Here is a 20,322-nt window from a genome sequence, read left to right as displayed (position 1 = left end):
TTAGTGATAGTAAAATGTTTAGTTTCAATATAATTTTCTTGCAGAGACCTCAGTTTCTTGGGTAGCATCTATCATATTTTGAATATCTTTTTTATATTGGACTGCAGAGTCCTGATGAGGAAAATAAATTGTATAGATAAGATTTATTAAACACTTGTTGTACAACACATTTACAAAGTCGTAATTGAATATCTCTGGACTTATTTCAGTATTTGACGTAATTTTGTACTTTTTCATGTTTTTTAATATTATTTAGATTTAGAGGGGGGTGTCATATATTACTGTGTTACAGTCAACTGTACACAGCTACTAATCTAAGTTCATTATTCCAATTTGATTTTAAATGATTAAACAAGGTCTCTGTGCCAGTCTTCAATCCAACCGTTCTTTGTACTGGTCTTCCAACCAATCATCTTTATGGTTGTTGTGTTTATCTGTCGACCAATCATATGTGTTTCTTTGTTCTAGTCTTTTGACCAATCACGAGGTCTTAAGTACTAGTTTTCCAACTAACCATGGGAGTCACTTTGTGCTAGTCTTCCAACCAATCATATGAGTTTCTCCTTAGAAATTGCAACTCTGGATTTTTGTGTAATGTGTAAAGAAGATGCCAGCGATGTCTTGCCCTGGCTTTCCTTGAGAGTTGATTGTCCCTCCAAAATGCACTCCCTGAAAGTAAAAATGGCAGCTGAAAGTTTCATGTATCAGAAGAGAATCAATATCACAAATTCAAGAAAGAAAAAATACCAAATATATTTTCTAGAGCAGCTCCGAAGGAGGAATGCTACACCACAAAAAATTAATGTGGATGAAAAGTGGAGAATACTTGTATGTACAACAGTACAGTGTATTTGAAATTTAAAACTTTCAAACTTTATTTAGTCAAAAAATGCAGTTTTAGTAGAAAGTAATCATGAAAACGATTAACAAGAGGCCCATGAGCCACATCGCTCACCTGAGTCACATTGGCCCATATTTAAAGATCTTCCCTATATATTCGCATGTAAAACTTTGATCTCTATTGTGACCCCAACCTACTCCTTGGGGCCATGATTTTTACAAGCTTGAATCTGCACTATGTCAGGAAGCTTTCGTGTAAATGTAAACTTTTTTGGCCTAGTGTTTCTTCATCTTCGCTAGCCAAAGTTTACGATCCGCTCTGTTTCTCTACAAACCCTTGGTAGATTAAGTGCAAATTTCGTAGCCTCAACTTTCAGCATATGATTGGACGCAGGGAAAGTCCACTACTCAATCAGAGAACGTGTTACGTTAGATCACGTGCAAAACAAAGGAATTTAAATACATACAACTGTCACTCGGCCGTGTATCAAATACATATCCAAACCAATGATGCCAAGTGCGCAGTTCAGAATCGTATTTGCGTAAAGAAATGCATTTTATTTACTACAGTACCGTACCATAAGTTTAATATCAAACATCTCTTGTAATTCGTTGTTTTATGTTCTATCCCAGATTTAGATAGTTGCGTCAGAGCTATTTTCCTCAATTTGGAATTCACCTTACAAACGTGGGGTTATTTTTAGACGTAGACTCAACGACTATATATATTTCATGGGTTCACGCATGTTTATTTTTTAAATAATATTCTCACTGATTTCTTTTTCAAGTATGCAATTAAGAGATAGTTAAATTTATTATTAATATTTTGAATGATTTGCATACCACATTGTGTTACTCTCTGAGCGCAGCCATTTCTAAACAACTTTTAAACAGTAGCTGAATCATGCATTTTTACTGGATAAGCATGATGTAATCCAAACAGGGTTGTTTTCTCTATCCGCTAGAGGGCGCCACTCAAAGCTCCAAAAATGCACTTTTGTAAAGAAGTGGAGCGGATCGTAAACCCTTGGCTAGCGAAGATAAGTGTTTCTTCAGAAGAAGATTTTCCCTATATATTCGCATGTAAAACTTTGATCCCCTATTGTGGTCCCATCTTACCCCTGGGGACCATGATTTTCTGCACTATGACATGAAGCTTTCGTGCAAATGTAAAATTCTTTGGCCCAATGGTTCTTGAGAAGATTTTCAAAGATTTTTTTCTATTTATTAGTATGTAAAACTTTGATCCCCTATTCTAGCCCCAGGGGTCATGAGTTTAACAAACTTGAATCTGCACTTTCATGTAAATCTCAGCTTTTCTGGCTCAGTGGTTCTTGAGAAGATCTTTAAAGATTTTCCCTAGATATTTGTATGTAAAACTTTGATCCCCTATTGTGGCCCCATCCTACCCCTGGGGGCCATGATTTGAACAAACTTGAATCTGCACTATATCAGAAAGCTTTCGTGTAAATTTCAGCTCTTCTGGCACAGTGGTTCTTGAGAAGAAGATTTTTAAATGACCCCTCCCTATTTTTGTGATTATCTCCCCTTTGAAGCAGGCATGACCCTTCATTTGAACAGACTTGAAAGCCCTTCACCCAAGGATGCTTTTGGTTATGATTGGCCCAGTGGTTCTGGAGAAGAAGTCTAAAATGTAAAAGGTTTACAGACAGACGGACAATATGCGATCAGAAAAGCTCAGATGAGCTAAAAACCCTGCTGGATTAGAACCCGGGATCTATAGTTCAACAATCAACACACTAACCTACTGAGCTACTCGGCTAGGCATTTAAATCGAGAAGGAATAGACAAATATTTCTGATATTTATATTTTCATCCATGTTTTATAAGGAAGTCAGCCATTATGACGATGTATTATGCCTCCTTAAGTCAGAATAGCCCTTACCCAGTTCAGTTATGCAAACGTCTCCTTGGGACACAGAAGCTTTAACGCTGGCTTGTAATCGTCTGGGTGGTTCAAATCCGCCTGGTCTCGCCAACAGCAGACGAACAAACGTTAATAAAACTGGATGTGATGTCACATTTTCAAAATGTAAAAATCCTACATATGCCCGAAAACCTGTTTGTCGCAACCAAAATGGAAAAAAAAATTAATAATGTTTCTCATTACAAACTAGTACTGACATAAATATTTTGGACCATGTCTTTAATGTTTTCCATATCAAAAAGACCCCCACCCCACCCCACCCCCCCACCCCCCCCCCCCCCCCCCCCCCCCCCCGGAATTGTGTCTATTCCGAAATTCATTAGGTTCTGAAATCGCCTAGCGTACACCTTCCTAGATGTCAGAGAAAACTGGATAATGGCTTACCGGTGTCTAAAGTCTCAAACTTTCTGGACAAAGCGCTGTGGTCAAGTCTGGACAGGGTTAGTGATCCTAAGGTCACTGCTTTCAGGAGACGATACGGACACCGCATGGAGCCGATTATAATGTCCAGAATGAACGTGAAATACAGGAACAAAAGGTAGCTCCGCCTGGTGGTAAAATTGTGCACTGTTAGAAAATCTACGAAAAGCTGTACATTACTAACCTGTTTGCGGTTCAGATGAGCTGAGCTTAATAGATCAAATAAGACAAAATATAATTTTTTTTAAAAAATACCATGAATTGATTATACTGGCACCACGTAACTTATTTCTTTTTTAAAGTAAATTAGATACAGCGACTATTTCCTATCCTATTAATATTTCAATTATAGAACATTAAAAACAATTGAAGACGTGCGCGTGATTTTGGATGCACACACTGAACTGACCGGTATCGTATTGCCATTACTCGCCCTCTGTCCTGCAGGAAAATAAATTTGGCGGTGACGATTTGAAGAAGTCGAACCAGGATTGAGAAAACAACCATTGGCCTGTAAAATATCGTATCGAAAGTTGTATAAATTAACGCCTTCAATTCAACAATACAGCTTAATTTTGCGAATTTCGAAATGAACGTCGTCATTATGAAATGGTGAAGATAAAGAGCAGTGATCAATCTCATAATTCCTTTAAAGAATACAAAATAGAGAGTTAGGCAAACACGGACCCCTGGATATACCAGAGGTGGGATATGGTGCCTAGGAGGAGTAAGCATCCCCTGTCGACCGGTCACACCCGCCGTGAGCCCTATATCTTAATCAGGTAAACGGAGTAATCCTTAGTCAAAATCGGTGTGAAAAAACCGACAAAATAACTGGTATGAACTCGTCAGACAGCATTTGACCCAATGATGGGTTGTATTGGTAAATTAGATCGTTATATCGATTATAGAATTTGGGAAATGCTGACTTTAAATGAGGCTGTTGAAACTCCTGTAACATCAACTTATTTGTCAGTAAGTTGCATGTGCATGATCTGCGTATGATCAGTTTTTAAATCAAGGAAGGCTACTGACAAGTTGATGTTAAAGGGATTTCTGTATTTAAAACCTGATCGAGTTAAGAAGGCTTGACTGTACATGCATAACGACTTAATTGTATTGTAACTTGAATCTATAAGAAACTTACCATATCATTATAACAACTTGCCGAATCGGCTCCTCTCGGTTGTATTTTATAATGATGATAACCAAGGCTATTCCGAATGATGAGAAAAACAAAATCGTAATCTGCACCATGTATGCTAAAGGAAAAACAAAATCGTAATCTGTACCATGTACGCTAAAGGAAAAACAAAATCGTAAAGTTTTCAAAAGGTAGGTCAAACTCCAATGTCAAGGTCACAGGGTCAAAACTGTTGGTACCCACGGAAAGGTCTTGTCACAAGGAATACTCATGTGAAATATCAAAGCTCTAGCACTTACTGTTCAAAAGTTATTAGCAAGGTTAAAGTATATGACAGACAGGACAAAAACAATATGCCCTTCGATCTCGCGGGGGGGGGGGGGGGGGGGGGGGGGGGGGGGGGCATAGAAACAAAATAGTCATTCTTTACCAAGTACGTTAAACGAGAAATATAAACCTCAAAATCGTAATATATCATACATGTACGTTAAAGGAAAAAACAAAATCGTAATCTGAACAAAGTATTTGTTTTGTATTTCGAGTAAGCATCTGTAAACATGCAAATACTGAAGCAAGAGTACTGTAACGTACCAAAAATGGCAAATCCTATTTGATATCCTGCGAACTGCATACTTCCGACCTGCAGAAATGAATGAGTACATATATTCACACATTTTGATTCAGGGTGGATCCACTCTTGGGAGGGGCAGAAAATGATACTAGTAAGTGTACGAACTATCATGAATCAAAATTTTACATAATTAATGTAACTATGCCCTTGGTAAAAATGTAAGATCCGCCCCCTAAGCATTATAAACTATGCTTTGAAAGTATTCGGCGTTGATTTACCAGAATGTCTGTATTGTCTTGGTTTTCCCGCCTCGGGATGTTTGAATTGTCCCCTCGATAGAGCTCCATCAGATATTGTCTAAGAAAAACCACGAAATCGTCTTGTCAGAACAAAATCTTTACTTGGAATATAACGAGAGAGAAAACGATTGATTCTCTCTTCTACAACTTTTCTGTTAAAACTAAAACCGCTGTTCACCCAACAGGACAGTAGAGACTTTTCTCCATGATACGGAAGCGTATTAGTGCCACGGGTTTTTTTAAATTTTTTAATTTTGACACTTTAATCTGTAAAATTTACACTTTAAACTGTAAAATTTACACTTTAATCTGTAAAATTTACACTTTAAACTGTAAATTTTACACTATAATCTGTAAAATTCACACTTTAATCTGTAAATTTTACAGATTAATCTGTAAAATTTAAGTTTTTCTATATAACATCATTTGGTTGCCCCATTTGGAGAAAAATATCCAGTGCGGTGTCTCTCTCTCTCTCTCTCTCTCTCTCTCTCTCTCTCTCTCTCTCTCTCTCTCTATATATATATATATATATATATATATATATCTTGACTCATCTAACTTGTTCAGATTAGTACAAAAGCGATTTTTAATATTAATTCTTGTGCGTGAGGGCAATATACTATAAAACTGTTGATATGGCGAGGAAAGTAAGGTATCCATTAAAAAAAAAACCAGGAATATCAGTAAAACTAATGGATGCTCCCCGAATTGCATCTCACCAATGAAATACTTCATATGGCGCATGACTTGCACAATGATCAACAGCTGTTAGAATGAAGGGTTTTAATATATATATATAAGTATGTGATGAGTGACCTTAACCTTTACAAAATGACCCCGAGGAATGACCTTCGTCTGACAGGTCATTTGCCTATCACTTGTTTGTGTGAGATATGATCAATAGCTGTTCCAAAACTATTAAAATAAGGAACCCTTTTTCCCTTATATAACATGTATGCCCTGTTTAAAATACTCCCCAATTAAATTATCCTGGTCCATTACCTAACAGTACACAAGCAATGGCCATGATGTAAAACACGGTCTGATTATCGTATAAATTTTTACAGATTAAAGTGTAAATTTTACAGATTAATGTGTAAAATTTACAGATTAAAGTGTAAATTTTACAGATTAAAGTGTAAAATTTACAGATTAAAGTGTGAATTTTACAGATTAATGTGTAAAATTTACAGATTAAACTGTAAAATTTACAGATTAAAGTGTAAAATTTACAGATTAAAGTGTAAAATTTACAGTTTAAAGTGTAAATTTTACAGATTAAAGTGTAAAATATACAGTTTAAAGTGTAAATTTTACAGATTAAAGTGTCAAAATTAAAAAATAAAAATAAAAAACGTGGCACTAATACGCTTCCGTACCATGAACCGGCTGATTAAGACTACGGTAAAAATCTAATTTGAATGTATACTCGTTTTCGGAAAAGAAATTTGGAAAGTTGACTCCCGCGTTAGTGAGGTGAAAGTTGACTTCCGCGTTAGTGAGGTGAAAATTGACTGCCGCGTTAATGAGGTGAAATCCCGCGTTAGTGAGATGAGAATTGACTCCCGCGTTTGTGATGTGAAAATAAGTACCTGTATGAGGTCAGCGTGTGAATGATGTTCAGAAGACCGATACAGAACGCAAGGCATGCTGACAAGATGGCACAAACTGGAAAAGAAAAACCCTAAAGATTCGTAATTCAAATCAATGGAATCCTAATGCTGCCACGTGCTACATCGTACCATCGTCACCATACGGTACAATGATGATGACGTTCAATCTCTACCCAAAGTTGTCGTTCCTTGCTCTCACTTACACCTCTGTTAACGTCTCAAAATAAGCAATGTTATTCCACTTGTAAATCCACTTTTTTACGGCTAATAAAACTAAGAACTATTTTATAAAATATCGGGAAAATGTAGGACAAGCAACTATTTGTATATTTTTTTCCCATTACTATATATTCTTCATGTACCTATGTATAGGCCTGGTGCAATAGAACTACCCAATATCTACGTTTCAACCCAAATCAGAGCTTCTTGTGTCACAAAAAGACTTGACATCTGCTCAATATTTATTTATTTACGTATATTTTAGTATCTGAAGTCAAAACCATACTTAATTTGAGCATACGTGCCATTTTACAAAAATCTTGTAAAACCCTTGAGACGTTGACAGAGGTGTAAGTGAGTGTAAGGAACGATAACTCTGGGTAAAGATTGGATGACGTTGGCATGATGCTAAGATCGCCATCCTACTGTGTATTTACGCATGCGTGGACAGGCGGAAGTTTGAAAGGAGCTAACATAAGCAAGGTAGTCGGACACATAAATTGATGTTTTACTTGGATTTTCTTCATTACATTAGTATTTTAACCGATCGCGGTAGCTCAATAGTAGAGCGTTCGCTTCGTAACCAGGTGGTCGTGAGTTCGAGACGCTCACGTATTATGGCCATGTCAAACCTAAGACGTAAACATAAGTAGTGATTGCTCCTTCGCGAAACGCTTGGCACGGTTCTTTGTTCTTTCGGATATGGCCGGTCCCGTGTCGTAGTGGCAGGCATTGGCACGATAAAGAACCCTCACTGCTCCCGCTGTAAGAGTTAAGCATGGCTCTAAATTTGTGGTACTTCACATACAGCTGGCGACATCTCAATACGTGTGAACAATTCTCGACGGAATGTAAAACAAAGAAAAACCAATATAGATATTTTTGATATAGATATACATGTATTATACTATATATGAAAGAGTAGATTGTTTTGTTTTGTTCCATAAAATTGAGTAAAATAGAATAATAATTATAAAGGGGCAATATGAATGGGAGCCGGGTTTTATATAAATACAAAATGAACGCATACAATACGTTAGACTCAGAAACATATTACATATGTATACATATATTTATACAATGAGGTATTGAACAGGTAGATATGTACATATATATATTTTGTACCGATACACATGTATAAAACATTAATTATAGAAAAATCTTTCTCAGTGTATATAGGCAGTATATTTGATCATGAAGACAGGTCTTTCTGCGTTTCGTGACATACAATCAAGTATCATTTTGGAGACTATTTCAATATATCATAAAACGTATATATAACGAAGTAATTTTAAAACACCGACAAATGTTTCCGACTACCTTGATTGTGTTGGCCATAGCTCCTTTCAAACTTCCGCCTGTTCACGCATGCGTAAATACACAGTAGGATGGCGATGGTGTACGATGACATGATGGGAATGGTATGATGGTAGCATCGTATCAACGTCATTGTGTTATCGCGGCGATGGTATGATGGAGCACATGGCAGCAATGGGATTCCATAATACCGGTATAGTGAATAATATAATGAATATGGATGTGCAATTAATTCAAGGAAAGGCGCTTCATGAAAAGTATACCGACGTGATGTATTGCAGTTCATATCCTCATTTATTTTCAAATATTAAATCTATTTTTAAATTTACATTCTACTTTCATATTTGTCGGAATTTGCAGTGGTTGAAATACGTCTATAGACGTATTACATTTAACAAGATTCATACGCGCAGTGTTTACAAAACACATTAGGAAATGTAAACATTTTACTATAGATAAAGAGATCGGTGCCGCTGCGGAAACGTATGCACCTCCCACAAACACATAAAAGGAGCAAACAGTCTTCCCAACATTTCAAGTGCACGTGGTCTTTTTCGTGTTCGATTAGATTTCTTACAGATGATCGACACCTTGTACGAATAAATACCTTGAATGGCCGCGGTCACGTCTCGCGTGACAAAGAGAACGGTGATGGTAAAGTTGACGTGGGAACTATGTACTTCTGAGAAGTGTTCAATCACCGAGATTTTCCTCCAGATCTCCAGTTTTATGTGGGACAGGAGTGGAATCAGGGTCAGAAGAACCTCCGCAGACATCTACAACATCATTTCAATTCCACATTAAGATATTTGCAATATGTTTAACTGTACCAAATCTAGTACATATGGTTTGAATCTTAAGGATGAACAATACACCGTCATAATGGCTGCCTTCCTTTTTGAAGCTTGAATCAAAATATAGATTTCAGCAATACTTGTATATTTCTTTTACATCTAATCGCCTATCTGGTAGTTCAATGGGTTTACGTGTCAATTGCTGATCTGTAGATCCAGCAGAGCCCCCTCCGTTTTACTTTGTACCAAACTTGCAATTTTTAACTAAATAAGGTGACTTTGAAACTTTTCAAAATATTTTTGTACATTTACTCCACTTTCCATCCATATCATATTTCTCCGATGTGCATGTTTTTCCTCCTTAAGGATGTATGCTACACCAGAGAAATTTGATATGGATGAGAAGAGGAGGATATGTGCAACACTATTTTGAAATTGAAGACTTTCAGTTTTAGTTGAAAGAAATCTGAGAAAAAATTAAAACTTCTGCTGGACTCGAACACGCGATCTACAGTTCAGCAATCGACGTGCTAACCTACTGAGCTACTCATCTAAGCGAGAATTTTTTAAATGAATAGACAAATGTTGCAGATATTTATATTTTCCACCATGTTTTAAAAGAAAGTCAGCCATTATGACGATGTAGAGTACCTCCTTAAGACATTGTTTAAACGTGCGAACCAAGACTCTCATACCTCATTTCTACAAAGTGGATTAACAATTTTCTCTTGATAATCCTAAATAAACTAATCGATATTTAAGCTGGCGAATATTAACAGATAATTCGTTCAAATGAATCTTATATTGGTCGCAGTGTGTAATCTCTACAATGTTACTCGAGTTTGCATTACTCGTTTGAAATTGTTTCCATTATAAACTTACCATGTATATAAGCAGCATTCCTACGACCACTACTAAACTTACCATGTAAGGTGAAGATAACGAACAGTGATCAATCTCATAACTCCTATAAGCAATACAAAATAGATAGTTGGGCAAACACGGACCCCTGGACACACCAGAGGTGGGATCAGGTGCCTAGGAGGAGTAAGCATCCCCTGTTGACCGGTCACACCCGCCGTGAGCCCTATATCTTGATCAGGTAAACGGACTTATCCGCAGTCAAAAGTATATAAGCAGGATAAACTTACCATGTATATAAGCAGCATTCCTACGACCACTACTCCTATCATACGCAGTGAATAGCGGAATTCTGACCAAATTGAAAAATATTTCAAAATGCATTTTTTTAAAAAATAGGCATTGAGGATATTTCAGTATTTTAGTTCAGGATGCTATGAAAGGTATATTTCTACCTGGAAAGTTTCTGTATGTCAATCTAAGTCTGACCTCCTCTGCAAATTTTTTCAATCTGTATCCAACCGAGTTATCACCAATAATAATACTGAAAAATGAATAATGATGAAAGTTTACACTATCCTTCAACCACACCTTGACCTTTTCCATAATTTTCAAATTCGTATTAAAATGATCTACCCGAAGACTGAATCACGATCTTCAACAAGATTTGGTTTTTCACTTTTTTAAAATTATTGAAATATCCTGTTTTAAATGTCCCACACACACAAAAATAAGGTTATACATTATGACTGAAGCTCATTATAGGGAGTTTGTCATTTGTTGTGTAAACAAAGATCGATGTATGTTATTGTTTACAACGCTTTGAAGATGTATGGTTATAGATCTAAGCTTATGATATACATGTATATACTATATCACATTTCAAGTATCATTTAGGTAAAATGTGCCATTTGTGTCTGCAAAATTAAGATGAAAAGTGATGATAATGAGCAGTGATCAATCTCATAACTTCTATAAGCAATACAGAATAATGAGTTGGGCAAACACAGACCCCTGAATATACCAGAAGTTGGATCAGGTACCTAGGAGGAAAGCATCCCCTGTCGACCTGTCACACCCGTTATCTGTTGTCAAAATCAGTGTGCCAAGAACGGCCTAACAATCGGTATGAAACATATCGGACAGCATTTGACCCAATGATGGGGTGTATTGGCAAACTAGATTGTTATAACGACCATAGAATTTGCGAAATGCTGACTTTAAACGAGATTGCTGAAACCCCTACACCATCAACTTGATTGTCAGTAGCCTGTCTCAATTTAAAAACCCATCATACGCAGAACAAGCTCTTCTGTATCAAATCAGTTGAAAGATATAAACACAATATGCAGGTGATAATGGAATATTGCTATATAAATATGGGAAGTTGACGATGGAGAAGCTGGAAATATCCCGTTTGTCATAAAATTGAGTTGTTAGTTTGCCGTTATTATCTATTTTCAATAAAATATCTAAGTATGAAGCAGAAGTGGACGATTCCGTGGTGTTTTTATTTCGAGTTCACAGGGATATATCAAATCGACATATGAATGAAAATTATTTTTGTTAATAGATACAACGTCGTCGATATATCTAAATGTCGCATTGAAGGTCACAGCAAGAGATATTGCCCATGGAAATTCCAACAGACTGTTGGAAGACCTAATCACCAAAGACTACAGAGATATTGTCAATAAGGAACTCCAGTGTATTTTTTATTTCAACTTCAGAGTACTTGTGCATGGAATCAGATACTCTGAATTATAAAATTTACATTTTGTAGCGGACAGTATAGAGGGGACGTATATTGCCTTGCTAGTGAACTAGCTTTTCTAGTGATGTGATAGTCTCTTTCTTTCGATCACGCAAGTTAAGCAAAGGCGAACGTGTTCAGCACTTGGCTTGGTGACTGCTTACAAATTCACTATTTCGTTTGTAAAATAATGAAGACTCGAGTATTGTTTACATAATACAGAGTTAATGTTAAAATATTGCCCTTAGCTCATCTTCGCTAGCCAAGGTTTTTCGGTCCACTCCGCTCCCCATAATATGGAGTGGACCGAAACCCCTTGGCTAGCGAAGATGTCCTTATCCTTAAGAAGGTTCAAATTTTGGTTGTCAATGAGTTATAGTTTACTGATCAACATCAATGCTTTTTTTTTTTTCAAAAATCGTGAATCAGTCCTTTTAAAGCTGTGAGTCTTAAATGGATTATTGTAGAATTGTTAGCTTAAATTTTTCTTGTTTTAATTCTATAGTTCAAGTAAATATTGATCAAGGTTTTAACCACTCACAAAGTATGGTAGTTTCACTGTAACTTTGAGGAAAACTAGTCCAAAAATCTTACATTTCAAATCATTACAAATGATTCCGATATTTCATTATTTACCAGCACGGTGATTTTTCGGACAGGTGAAACACTTGAAACTTACAGTTTGTTTTTCAGCCTCGGTTTCGATCTTGTCCTGAGAAGCCTATGTACGTATCTCCCCTGCGGCGTTCTCCGAATATTGTCCGTCTCCTGGGCAGAAAATTCTTCATACGTTCCAACTACATTTTTCAGGATTTTCCGGGCGGACAGAATCATTCTCGCGGGAAAGCTGACACTCAGGAACACCATGTACATGATGATGGGAATGTTTTGTATAAATAGTAACAGTCTTCTTCCCTGAAACATTAAGCATTGTGAAGTTACAACATGTTCACGTGACAGTGAGTGATAATCACTGTATATTCCTGTGAAGCAGAAATTCTTCAAAAACTTCTACGTGAGAAGAAAAAATTTCTTGCTGTGGCATTCAATTCGCCATTTAGATGATAAACGGGATGATTTCAGCTTCTCCATCGTTAACTTTTCATATTTATGTAGCAATATTCCATTATCACCTGTATATTATGTTTATATCTCTCAACTGATTCGATACGCAAGAGCTTGTTCTGCATATGCTCAGTTTTTAAATCGAGACAGGCTACTGACAAACAAGTTGATGGTGCATGGGTTCCAACAGTCTCGTTTAAAGTCAGCATTTCGCAAATTTTATGGTCGTTATAACGATCTAGTTTGCCAATACAACCTAGCAGTGGGTCAAATGCTATCTGACGTGTTTCATACCGATTGTTAGGCCGTTCTTGGCACACTGATTTTGACTACGAATAGCTCCGTCTACCTATCAAGATATAGGGTTCATGGCTGGTTTGACCGGTCGACAGGGGATGCTTTCCTCCTAGGCACCTGATCCCACCTCTGGTGTGTCCAGGGGTCCGTGTTTGCCCAACTCTTTATTTTGTATTGCTTATAGGAGTTATGAAATTAATAACTGTTCGTTATCTTCACCTCTCATCCAGACAAACAATAAAACAGTTCTTTTCTTGATTTGAAGCTTATTAACACTGGTCTGAGTGATGGCTTTTTGAAGGCCCTAGCGATTAAAAAACAACAAATGATTTGATTGATTGATTGATTTAATATTGTTTAAAGTCCCTTGAGAGAATTTTTCACTCATATGGAGGCGTCACCATTACCGGTGAAGGGCTGCAAAATTTAGGTCTATGCTCGGCCTTACGGCCTTTAAGCAGGGGGGGGGGACCTTTAACGTGCCACACCTGCTGTGACACGGGGCCTCAGTTTTTGCGATCTCATCCAAATGTTTTTTGTATTAAAACTATCTACAATGTAAGTGATGAGATGAAGCTGAAACGGCTGCTTTGAACATCTCAACTGAATCACACATTTACAGTGTCCAGGGGGAGATAAGTCCAGGGTTATTTATACAGTGCGTGAGAAGAATGAATTCTGCCTAATGTGAGTTCTACAGGATGGAACTTGGAATGAGAATGTATCTATATTACTTAACAGTCGAAGAGGTAGGGGATGAGTCTGTCTGGTCGTGTTCTCATCTACCTTATTCTAGATAGCTGGCCCCGTCCCAATTAAAATGTTATGAATAGGCCTATAGATGATGAAGCAATACGAATGATGAAAACGCACCTGCATGCATTGCTCATTTGCTACTTCACTTTCTAAAAACCCGCACATGTGTATCTTATTGATTAGTAACCATGGGGTTTTTCCATGGTCTATTGATTAGTAACTATGGGATTTTTCTATGGTCTATTGATTAGTAACTATGGGATTTTTCTATGGTCTATTGATTAGTAACAATGGGATTTTTCTATGGTCTATTGATTAGTAACAATGGGATTTTTCTATAGCCTATTGATTAGTAACAATAGGATTTTTCTATGGCCTATTGATTAGTAAGTATGGGATTTTTCTGTGGCCTATTGATTAGTAACTATGGGATTTTTCTGTGGCCTATTGATTAGTAACTATGGGATTTTTCTATGATCTATTGATTAGTAACTATGGGATTTTTTGGCCTATTTATTGGTAACTTTTGTTTTTTTCTGTGGCCTATTGATTAGTACCTATAGGATTTTTCTATGATCTAGTCGGTGATTAGTAACTATGGGAGTTTTCTTTGGCGTATTGATTAATAACTTTTGGGATTATTTTATGGCCTGTTGATTAGTAAGTATGGGATTTTTCTGTGGCCTATTGATTAGTAAGTATGGGATTTTTCTATGGTCTATTGATAAGTAAACATGGGATTTTTCTGTTGCCTATTGATGAGTAACTATGGGATTTTTCTATGATCTATTGATTCGTAATTATGGGATTGTTCTACGGTCTATTGATTTGTAACTATGGGATTGTTCTATGGTCTATTGATTAGTAACTATGGGAATTTTCTATGATCTATTGATTAGTAACTATGGGATTTTTCTATGGCATGTTGATTAGTAACTATGGGATTTTTGTATGATGTATTGATGGGATTTTTCTATGGTCTATTGATTAGTAAATTTGGGATTTTCTATGGCCTATAAATTGAGATACTAACAGTACTATACCTCTTCTCCGTAACATCCAAGTCTCTGGATTAAGTACATGGAGGTCATTGTCCAGATGTATGCTGTTCCCAGCACGTCCCCCAACGCTGTCTTGTCTGCCAGGGCAGTCAACAAGGGGAAATAATCCAGCGTGTACACAATGATGGATACGACGGCTCCCAATACTGTTAGTGATAGAAAGTTACAATAAAACTTCCCCAGTACCGATTATTGGTCTAGACTCTTACAGTTAGATCGAAACTGACCAAGTAAACGTATTTATCATGGATTTGATAACTATTTATCATCTTGTATATCTAAACTCCAAATGTCAAATTGCTTGTAGGTACCAAAGTTCAGAGAATGCAATTATATTATTCTATTTTCATGGGGGTGTTCTGCAAGGAAAAGTTTTGTGAATTTACCATTTATTTGTGACAAAAATAATGGAAAAATAACAAGCATAATTATTAATATTTATGTTGGTGTACAAAGGAATATTTTATGCAAAAAAATACTTTGTATATTCAAAGGGCCGCCGTTGGCATTTCGCACGACATATTGCCGTTTGACAGCTATCTCAAAGCAGAGGAACGTCAGAGCACCAAACGTGGCGGCAAAGGAAAATCGGTCCGACCCAAACACATCCTTAGGCCTGTAAGCAGACTATTTTAATCATATTTACATGTAGCATCTTGAAATACATGCAGGAATTATTCTAATAAAATTATGCCATGTTGTTATTGCAGTATAATTTGGACACATATTTCTGATCTTGCTGAGAGTTGGTTTTGATTTTCTTTCTTTTGTTCAAATCTTGAAAATGAGCTCGTCCAACTTGTCTAACCTCGAGTCAGGTCTTTACTGCATCTAAGTTACATTTGATAAATTGATATCATATCAGAATAGGTTTCTTTGATCTGCAGTTCTTTTTCTTAATTACTTTCTTGTGAGACGACTTCCGCGTAAAACTCTCCCTACAGCTCGAGTCTTTGAGACAAATAAAATTGTTACAATCAGCACCTAGAATAGAAAAATAAAGTTTATAAAATGGGACAGACTATTAAATTTGATTATTAAATTTTTTTAAATATTTTACTTATGAAATCATCAAACATGATAAAAATAGTTTAACAACGACACTGTATTGTACTACATATGACGTCACTATGACGTACTGCTGGAACGAGCAGGAACACGTACATGTCCTGATGATCGATTGGTTCCTCGCAGTCATTCCTGAAACAGAGAACATTATAAAATGTGGTAAAAGAGTGAACATATGTATTGAACAGTTTCAAATTTACGTTTAAAATGCAAGGTTAACGTAGTTCCACCCTCCTGGGACGTCATACGATTTCGCAAAGACAATGATTTCATAAGATTTATACATGGCAGGAACTTAAGTTTTATTGGAATCTTTTTTAATAGTTATTGTAAAAAAAAATCTTGTTTTAAAACATAAAAAAAATAAAAATCAAAGGCTGTTATATATGAAAAATCAATATGTCTCAATTTAAAACATTGAATACAGGGGCAATAACTCTATTTTCATTAAGTCCATCATACGAGAGATTTCCTTCATTTTTCACAAACATTTTGTATATTTTTTAAAGAAACAGTTTCATGAAATTGTTATGAATACTATTAAATCGTTTCAATCTATAATTAAAATTAGATCCTATGATTCGCCCATCTACTATCGGTACACATAGGTAGCGATAACAGATGAGCGGATCAAAGGATCTAATTTTAATTAGATTGAAATCGTTTTAACCAGTTTTTGTGAAATTTTGATAATGCTGTTTAAGGAAAATTGCAATATTCTGATGTTGAAAACAGGTAAATATATGTGCGGTAATTGATAAAAAAAATTTTTTTATTAAAACCGCAACATACTTATTTTGTCATTTTTATTTGTTACTATAAGATATATTGTTTGAAGAATCGACAATCAAATATAGGATTGAACCTGTAACTCTAGAGGGGTGGAATCACCTTAAGCAAACAGTGTTCGTTGCAACTCAGATTTTTTATTTCATTTATGTTTTGTTTTTTTTTTTTTCTTCTTTTTTAAAGAAAAGAGTTTTAAATTCTTCCATCATCACTGCCATGAACGGGATATTTTTGATATCATGGGGTCGAATGGGAAGTCTTGATATTACAGCAGGTGTAACATTAAAAAGTATTGACTTCAAAAATAAATTTTGCTAGTGATATCTAGAGTATCCTTCCATATGCTTTATGTGAACATCTTGAGGAATGTCGATATTAAACATTTCACTCAATTAGACCCTGTAGTAGCCATTTTCTAATCCACTGCTGAAAACAATGCGTTGCAGAAATCCAATGGAAAAAAAAGGTCTTTTGAAATATGAATTCAGGACCACGATATGGGAACGGGTCTGCATTTGTACCCTAGATTTGTGCATTACCTTTTCAATTTTTCTTTTCCCCAAGCCAGTGTGAATGCCGCACGAAGACGTTTCGTAACTTCAGAGGCGTAATAGTATCCTTCCTCGCTACTAATGGTTGAATTATTCATTTCTAACGGCTAAAATCATGTTAATGTAATGTAAGCTCTAAATCTGAAAAGAAAGTGTTGCACGTTTCATGTTAATTTCCCTAAAGGTGTTGCATGAAAGATCGATAAAATTAAGTTATTCAAATGTATGATAAAACCAATGGAGTCGTATGTCTTGATTCAATAATTTTTGAAAATAAATTTAAAAGACGTATATTGACAAAATTACCCAAAATATTTCGAGTTTAAATCAAGCAATAAGCGATTTATATGATTTTTAGCGTTAAAATGGAGGGGTATCCCCGAATATCAGAAAAACTGCCACCGTGAAACAAAATAAATTCAGCATGAACATGTTCTTCCAGTTTTCCTCTAAAAAACTGTCGCTTTGAAATTTTGTTTCACGAGGGCATTTTTTTCGAAGTACATGCACCTGTAAAAATTGATTCAATATAGCAATTTGCTACTGGAATACATATAAACTCAAACTGTTTAACGGTTATTTGCCTTGTTTGGTCTTAAAGTTTTTCTTCCAAAGCTTTGCAAAGTTCACAATGGTTTTTTGTAAAAGGTATACCATGCCTTTGTCAACAACTTTCATTCAAAAAAACATACAAGTTCTCGTTAGCAGCCTGACTATTAAAACACAGGTATTACATGCTGTATTCGGCGTGTCTGTTGCGAACTAAACACTGTCCAGGTTGGAAGATTATTTCAAATTTGGCACATTGTAATAAACAGATTTGACCTGAAACATTTTTAAAAACCTAGAAGCGTGTTTCAATTAAGAGAAGAAAAATCTAGGTGGAAAACGTAATATGCAAAAAATGTGTTCGTAAGGGATTCGAACCCGGTCGTTTTAAAAAATAGTGCACATGAAACTTACATTCAAGAGTCGACGACCTTACCCACTGAACCCCGCAGTATAGACAATACATTACGAAGGAAAGTTAACGTAAAGGCGAAAAGTGAAGTCGTTTCGATTTTTTGAAATTTACAAAAAAATATCCTCGTGAAATAAAATTTCAAAGAGACAGTTTTTTAGAGGAAAACTCGAAGATCATGTTCATGCTAATTTATTTTGTTTCACGGAGGCAGTTTTCTGATATTCGGGGATACCCCTCCGTTTTAACGCTAAAAATCATATAAATCGCTTATTGCTTGATTTAAACTCGAAATATTTTGGCTAATTTTGTCAATACACGTCTTTTAAACTTATTTTAAAAAATTATTGAATCAAGACATACATTCCAATTGGTTTTATCATATATTTGAATAACTTAATTTTTTCGATCTTTCATGCAACAGTTTTAGGGAAATTAACATGAGACGTGCAACACTTCTTTAAGATATTGAATAAATAGCATTATACAGAAATCAATTTTTGTACGGGAAGACAAAAATGTAATTTTACTTCATTCAGAGCCTCTGAATAGATTTTCTAACACGAAAATTAATGACAAAAGTTTATAAACCTTATTTTTTCTCTCATTAAAATAGTAAATCACAATTTCAATTTCAAAAACAATTTCACCCCCAAAATAAGAGCTAGTTTTGCTTCAAATACATGTAGAAATCAGATAAAAACGGAATACTTTTTTGTTAAAGAAAAATGAAATACCTTCACCGGTCACACGGGGAAAAGTATCATTCCAGAATATGCACTTCAGGTGGTGTTTTCTTCGAAAATAATTATCGCTTCTGGTAAATTTAGTTTAGGAATGATTACATGTACTTAGTGCATTATGGGAAGACTAACTGCAGTTAGTGGTGAGCGATGCGTTCCCACTTAGAGAGATCATCCGCTTTACTGGTAAGCGGAAGCAGTTTGTTCTTCAATCGAGATATTTGCACTTAATTTTTTCTTTTCAAAGTTAAAGCTGGAGTGACAATACTGAATCATCTCCTCCTCAGAGGAAACTTACACGAGTCAGTATTGATTAATAATACATGCATGCATAATCATGATGATTGACGGTGTGAGATAATATTTTCTCTGTGTGCCAGGTCCAATTAAAAGAAACAAAAAGTCATGCATGCGCTGATGCCACTTGCTGAGCAATGATTTACTAAAACCTTTCTTCTTCCTTCTTCTTCTTTTCATCTTACTTCATGAAGAAGATAAAGCCAGTTGTGTATTAAAGAAATAAACTTCATTTTGAAAATACATGAGTGCATGAACGCCTCACGCCGGGCTACTTCACGAAGAGCGTTATCATAACACTAGCGCTTCATGAAAAACATACCGGCGTGAAGCGTTACAGTTCATACCCTGACATACCGGCGTGTTACAGTTCATACCCTGACATACCGGCGTGAAGCGTTACAGTCCATACCCTGACATACCGGCGTGAAGCGTTACAGTTCATACCCTGACATACCGGCGTGTTACAGTTCACATCCTGACATACCGGCGTGTTACAGTTCACATCCTGACATACCGGCGTGAAGCGTTGCAGTTCATACCCCACGTATTTTTCAATAATGAAGTTTATTTCTTTTAAAATTTACATTCTACTTTCATTGCTATTGAAATTCCCAGCTGTTATTAAAGTAGAGGTTTTATATCTGTCTGTATCCATACGCACATTGTTTACAACTGCAACGTATTCATGAGAAAATGGCTACCATATTACAAAACCATTGGTAATGAAAATATAAAAACTGAGATCACTATAAAATATAAGTTGTAACACAGGGGCGGATCCAAAAAGAATCCATGGGGTGTGTGTATTCTCTTCAGAGAAGTCGAGAGGCATAGCCTTTATGAAGGTCATGCCTCTCGACTTCTCTAAAGAGAATAGGGGTGCGTGTACCTTTTCCGCCCAAAGACTTAAAAGAGGGCGGGGAAGGTTGACTGAAGACCCCAAAAATAA

The 20,322-nt window shown here is 35.9% G+C and overlaps 1 protein-coding gene across 4 annotated transcripts; it reads right to left on the bottom strand.

Annotated features, from left to right (window-relative positions):
* Nucleotides 1-128: 128 nt before the first annotated feature.
* Nucleotides 129-19,245, bottom strand: LOC125658150 (receptor for retinol uptake stra6-like). 4 transcript variants are annotated; one of them, XM_048889303.2, is made up of 18 exons: nucleotides 19,068-19,245; nucleotides 17,358-17,510; nucleotides 16,101-16,161; nucleotides 15,866-15,945; nucleotides 15,441-15,577; nucleotides 14,944-15,107; nucleotides 12,462-12,697; nucleotides 10,485-10,573; nucleotides 10,320-10,381; nucleotides 8,982-9,150; nucleotides 6,818-6,893; nucleotides 5,202-5,280; nucleotides 4,944-4,992; nucleotides 4,356-4,470; nucleotides 3,618-3,719; nucleotides 3,173-3,336; nucleotides 2,747-2,920; nucleotides 129-669 (listed from the first exon to the last, which is right to left on the bottom strand). In XM_048889303.2, exons 2-18 carry the CDS (start codon nucleotides 17,465-17,467, stop codon nucleotides 533-535), a joined length of 2,004 nt encoding a protein of 667 aa, XP_048745260.2. In that variant the 5' UTR covers nucleotides 17,468-17,510; nucleotides 19,068-19,245; the 3' UTR covers nucleotides 129-532. The 4 variants fall into 4 exon arrangements, with proteins under 4 accessions (XP_048745260.2, XP_056005120.1, XP_056005121.1 ...); XM_056149145.1 differs by having other exon boundaries at nucleotides 17,358-17,476; XM_056149146.1 differs by having other exon boundaries at nucleotides 17,358-17,469.
* Nucleotides 19,246-20,322: the final 1,077 nt, after the last annotated feature.

The sequence above is a fragment of the Ostrea edulis genome, chromosome 9, assembly GCF_947568905.1.
Source record: "Ostrea edulis chromosome 9, xbOstEdul1.1, whole genome shotgun sequence".
Taxonomy (NCBI): Eukaryota; Metazoa; Mollusca; class Bivalvia; order Ostreida; family Ostreidae; genus Ostrea; species Ostrea edulis.
Note: the sequence above shows the minus strand (reverse complement) of the source record. Positions and strands in the feature narration are given on the sequence as shown.

Bases quoted from the DNA above. Each gene is read 5' to 3' on its own strand.
- LOC125658150 (XM_048889303.2), bottom strand. From the start codon at position 17,467: ATGAATAATTCAACCATTAGTAGCGAGGAAGGATACTATTACGCCTCT. The intron at 12,698-14,943 runs GTATAGTACTGT...TTAATGTTTCAG, and splicing joins TTGGATGTTACGGAGAAGAG to GGAAGAAGACTGTTACTATT. The intron at 9,151-10,319 runs GTAAGTTTATCC...ATGATGTTGTAG, and splicing joins GAATGCTGCTTATATACATG to ATGTCTGCGGAGGTTCTTCT.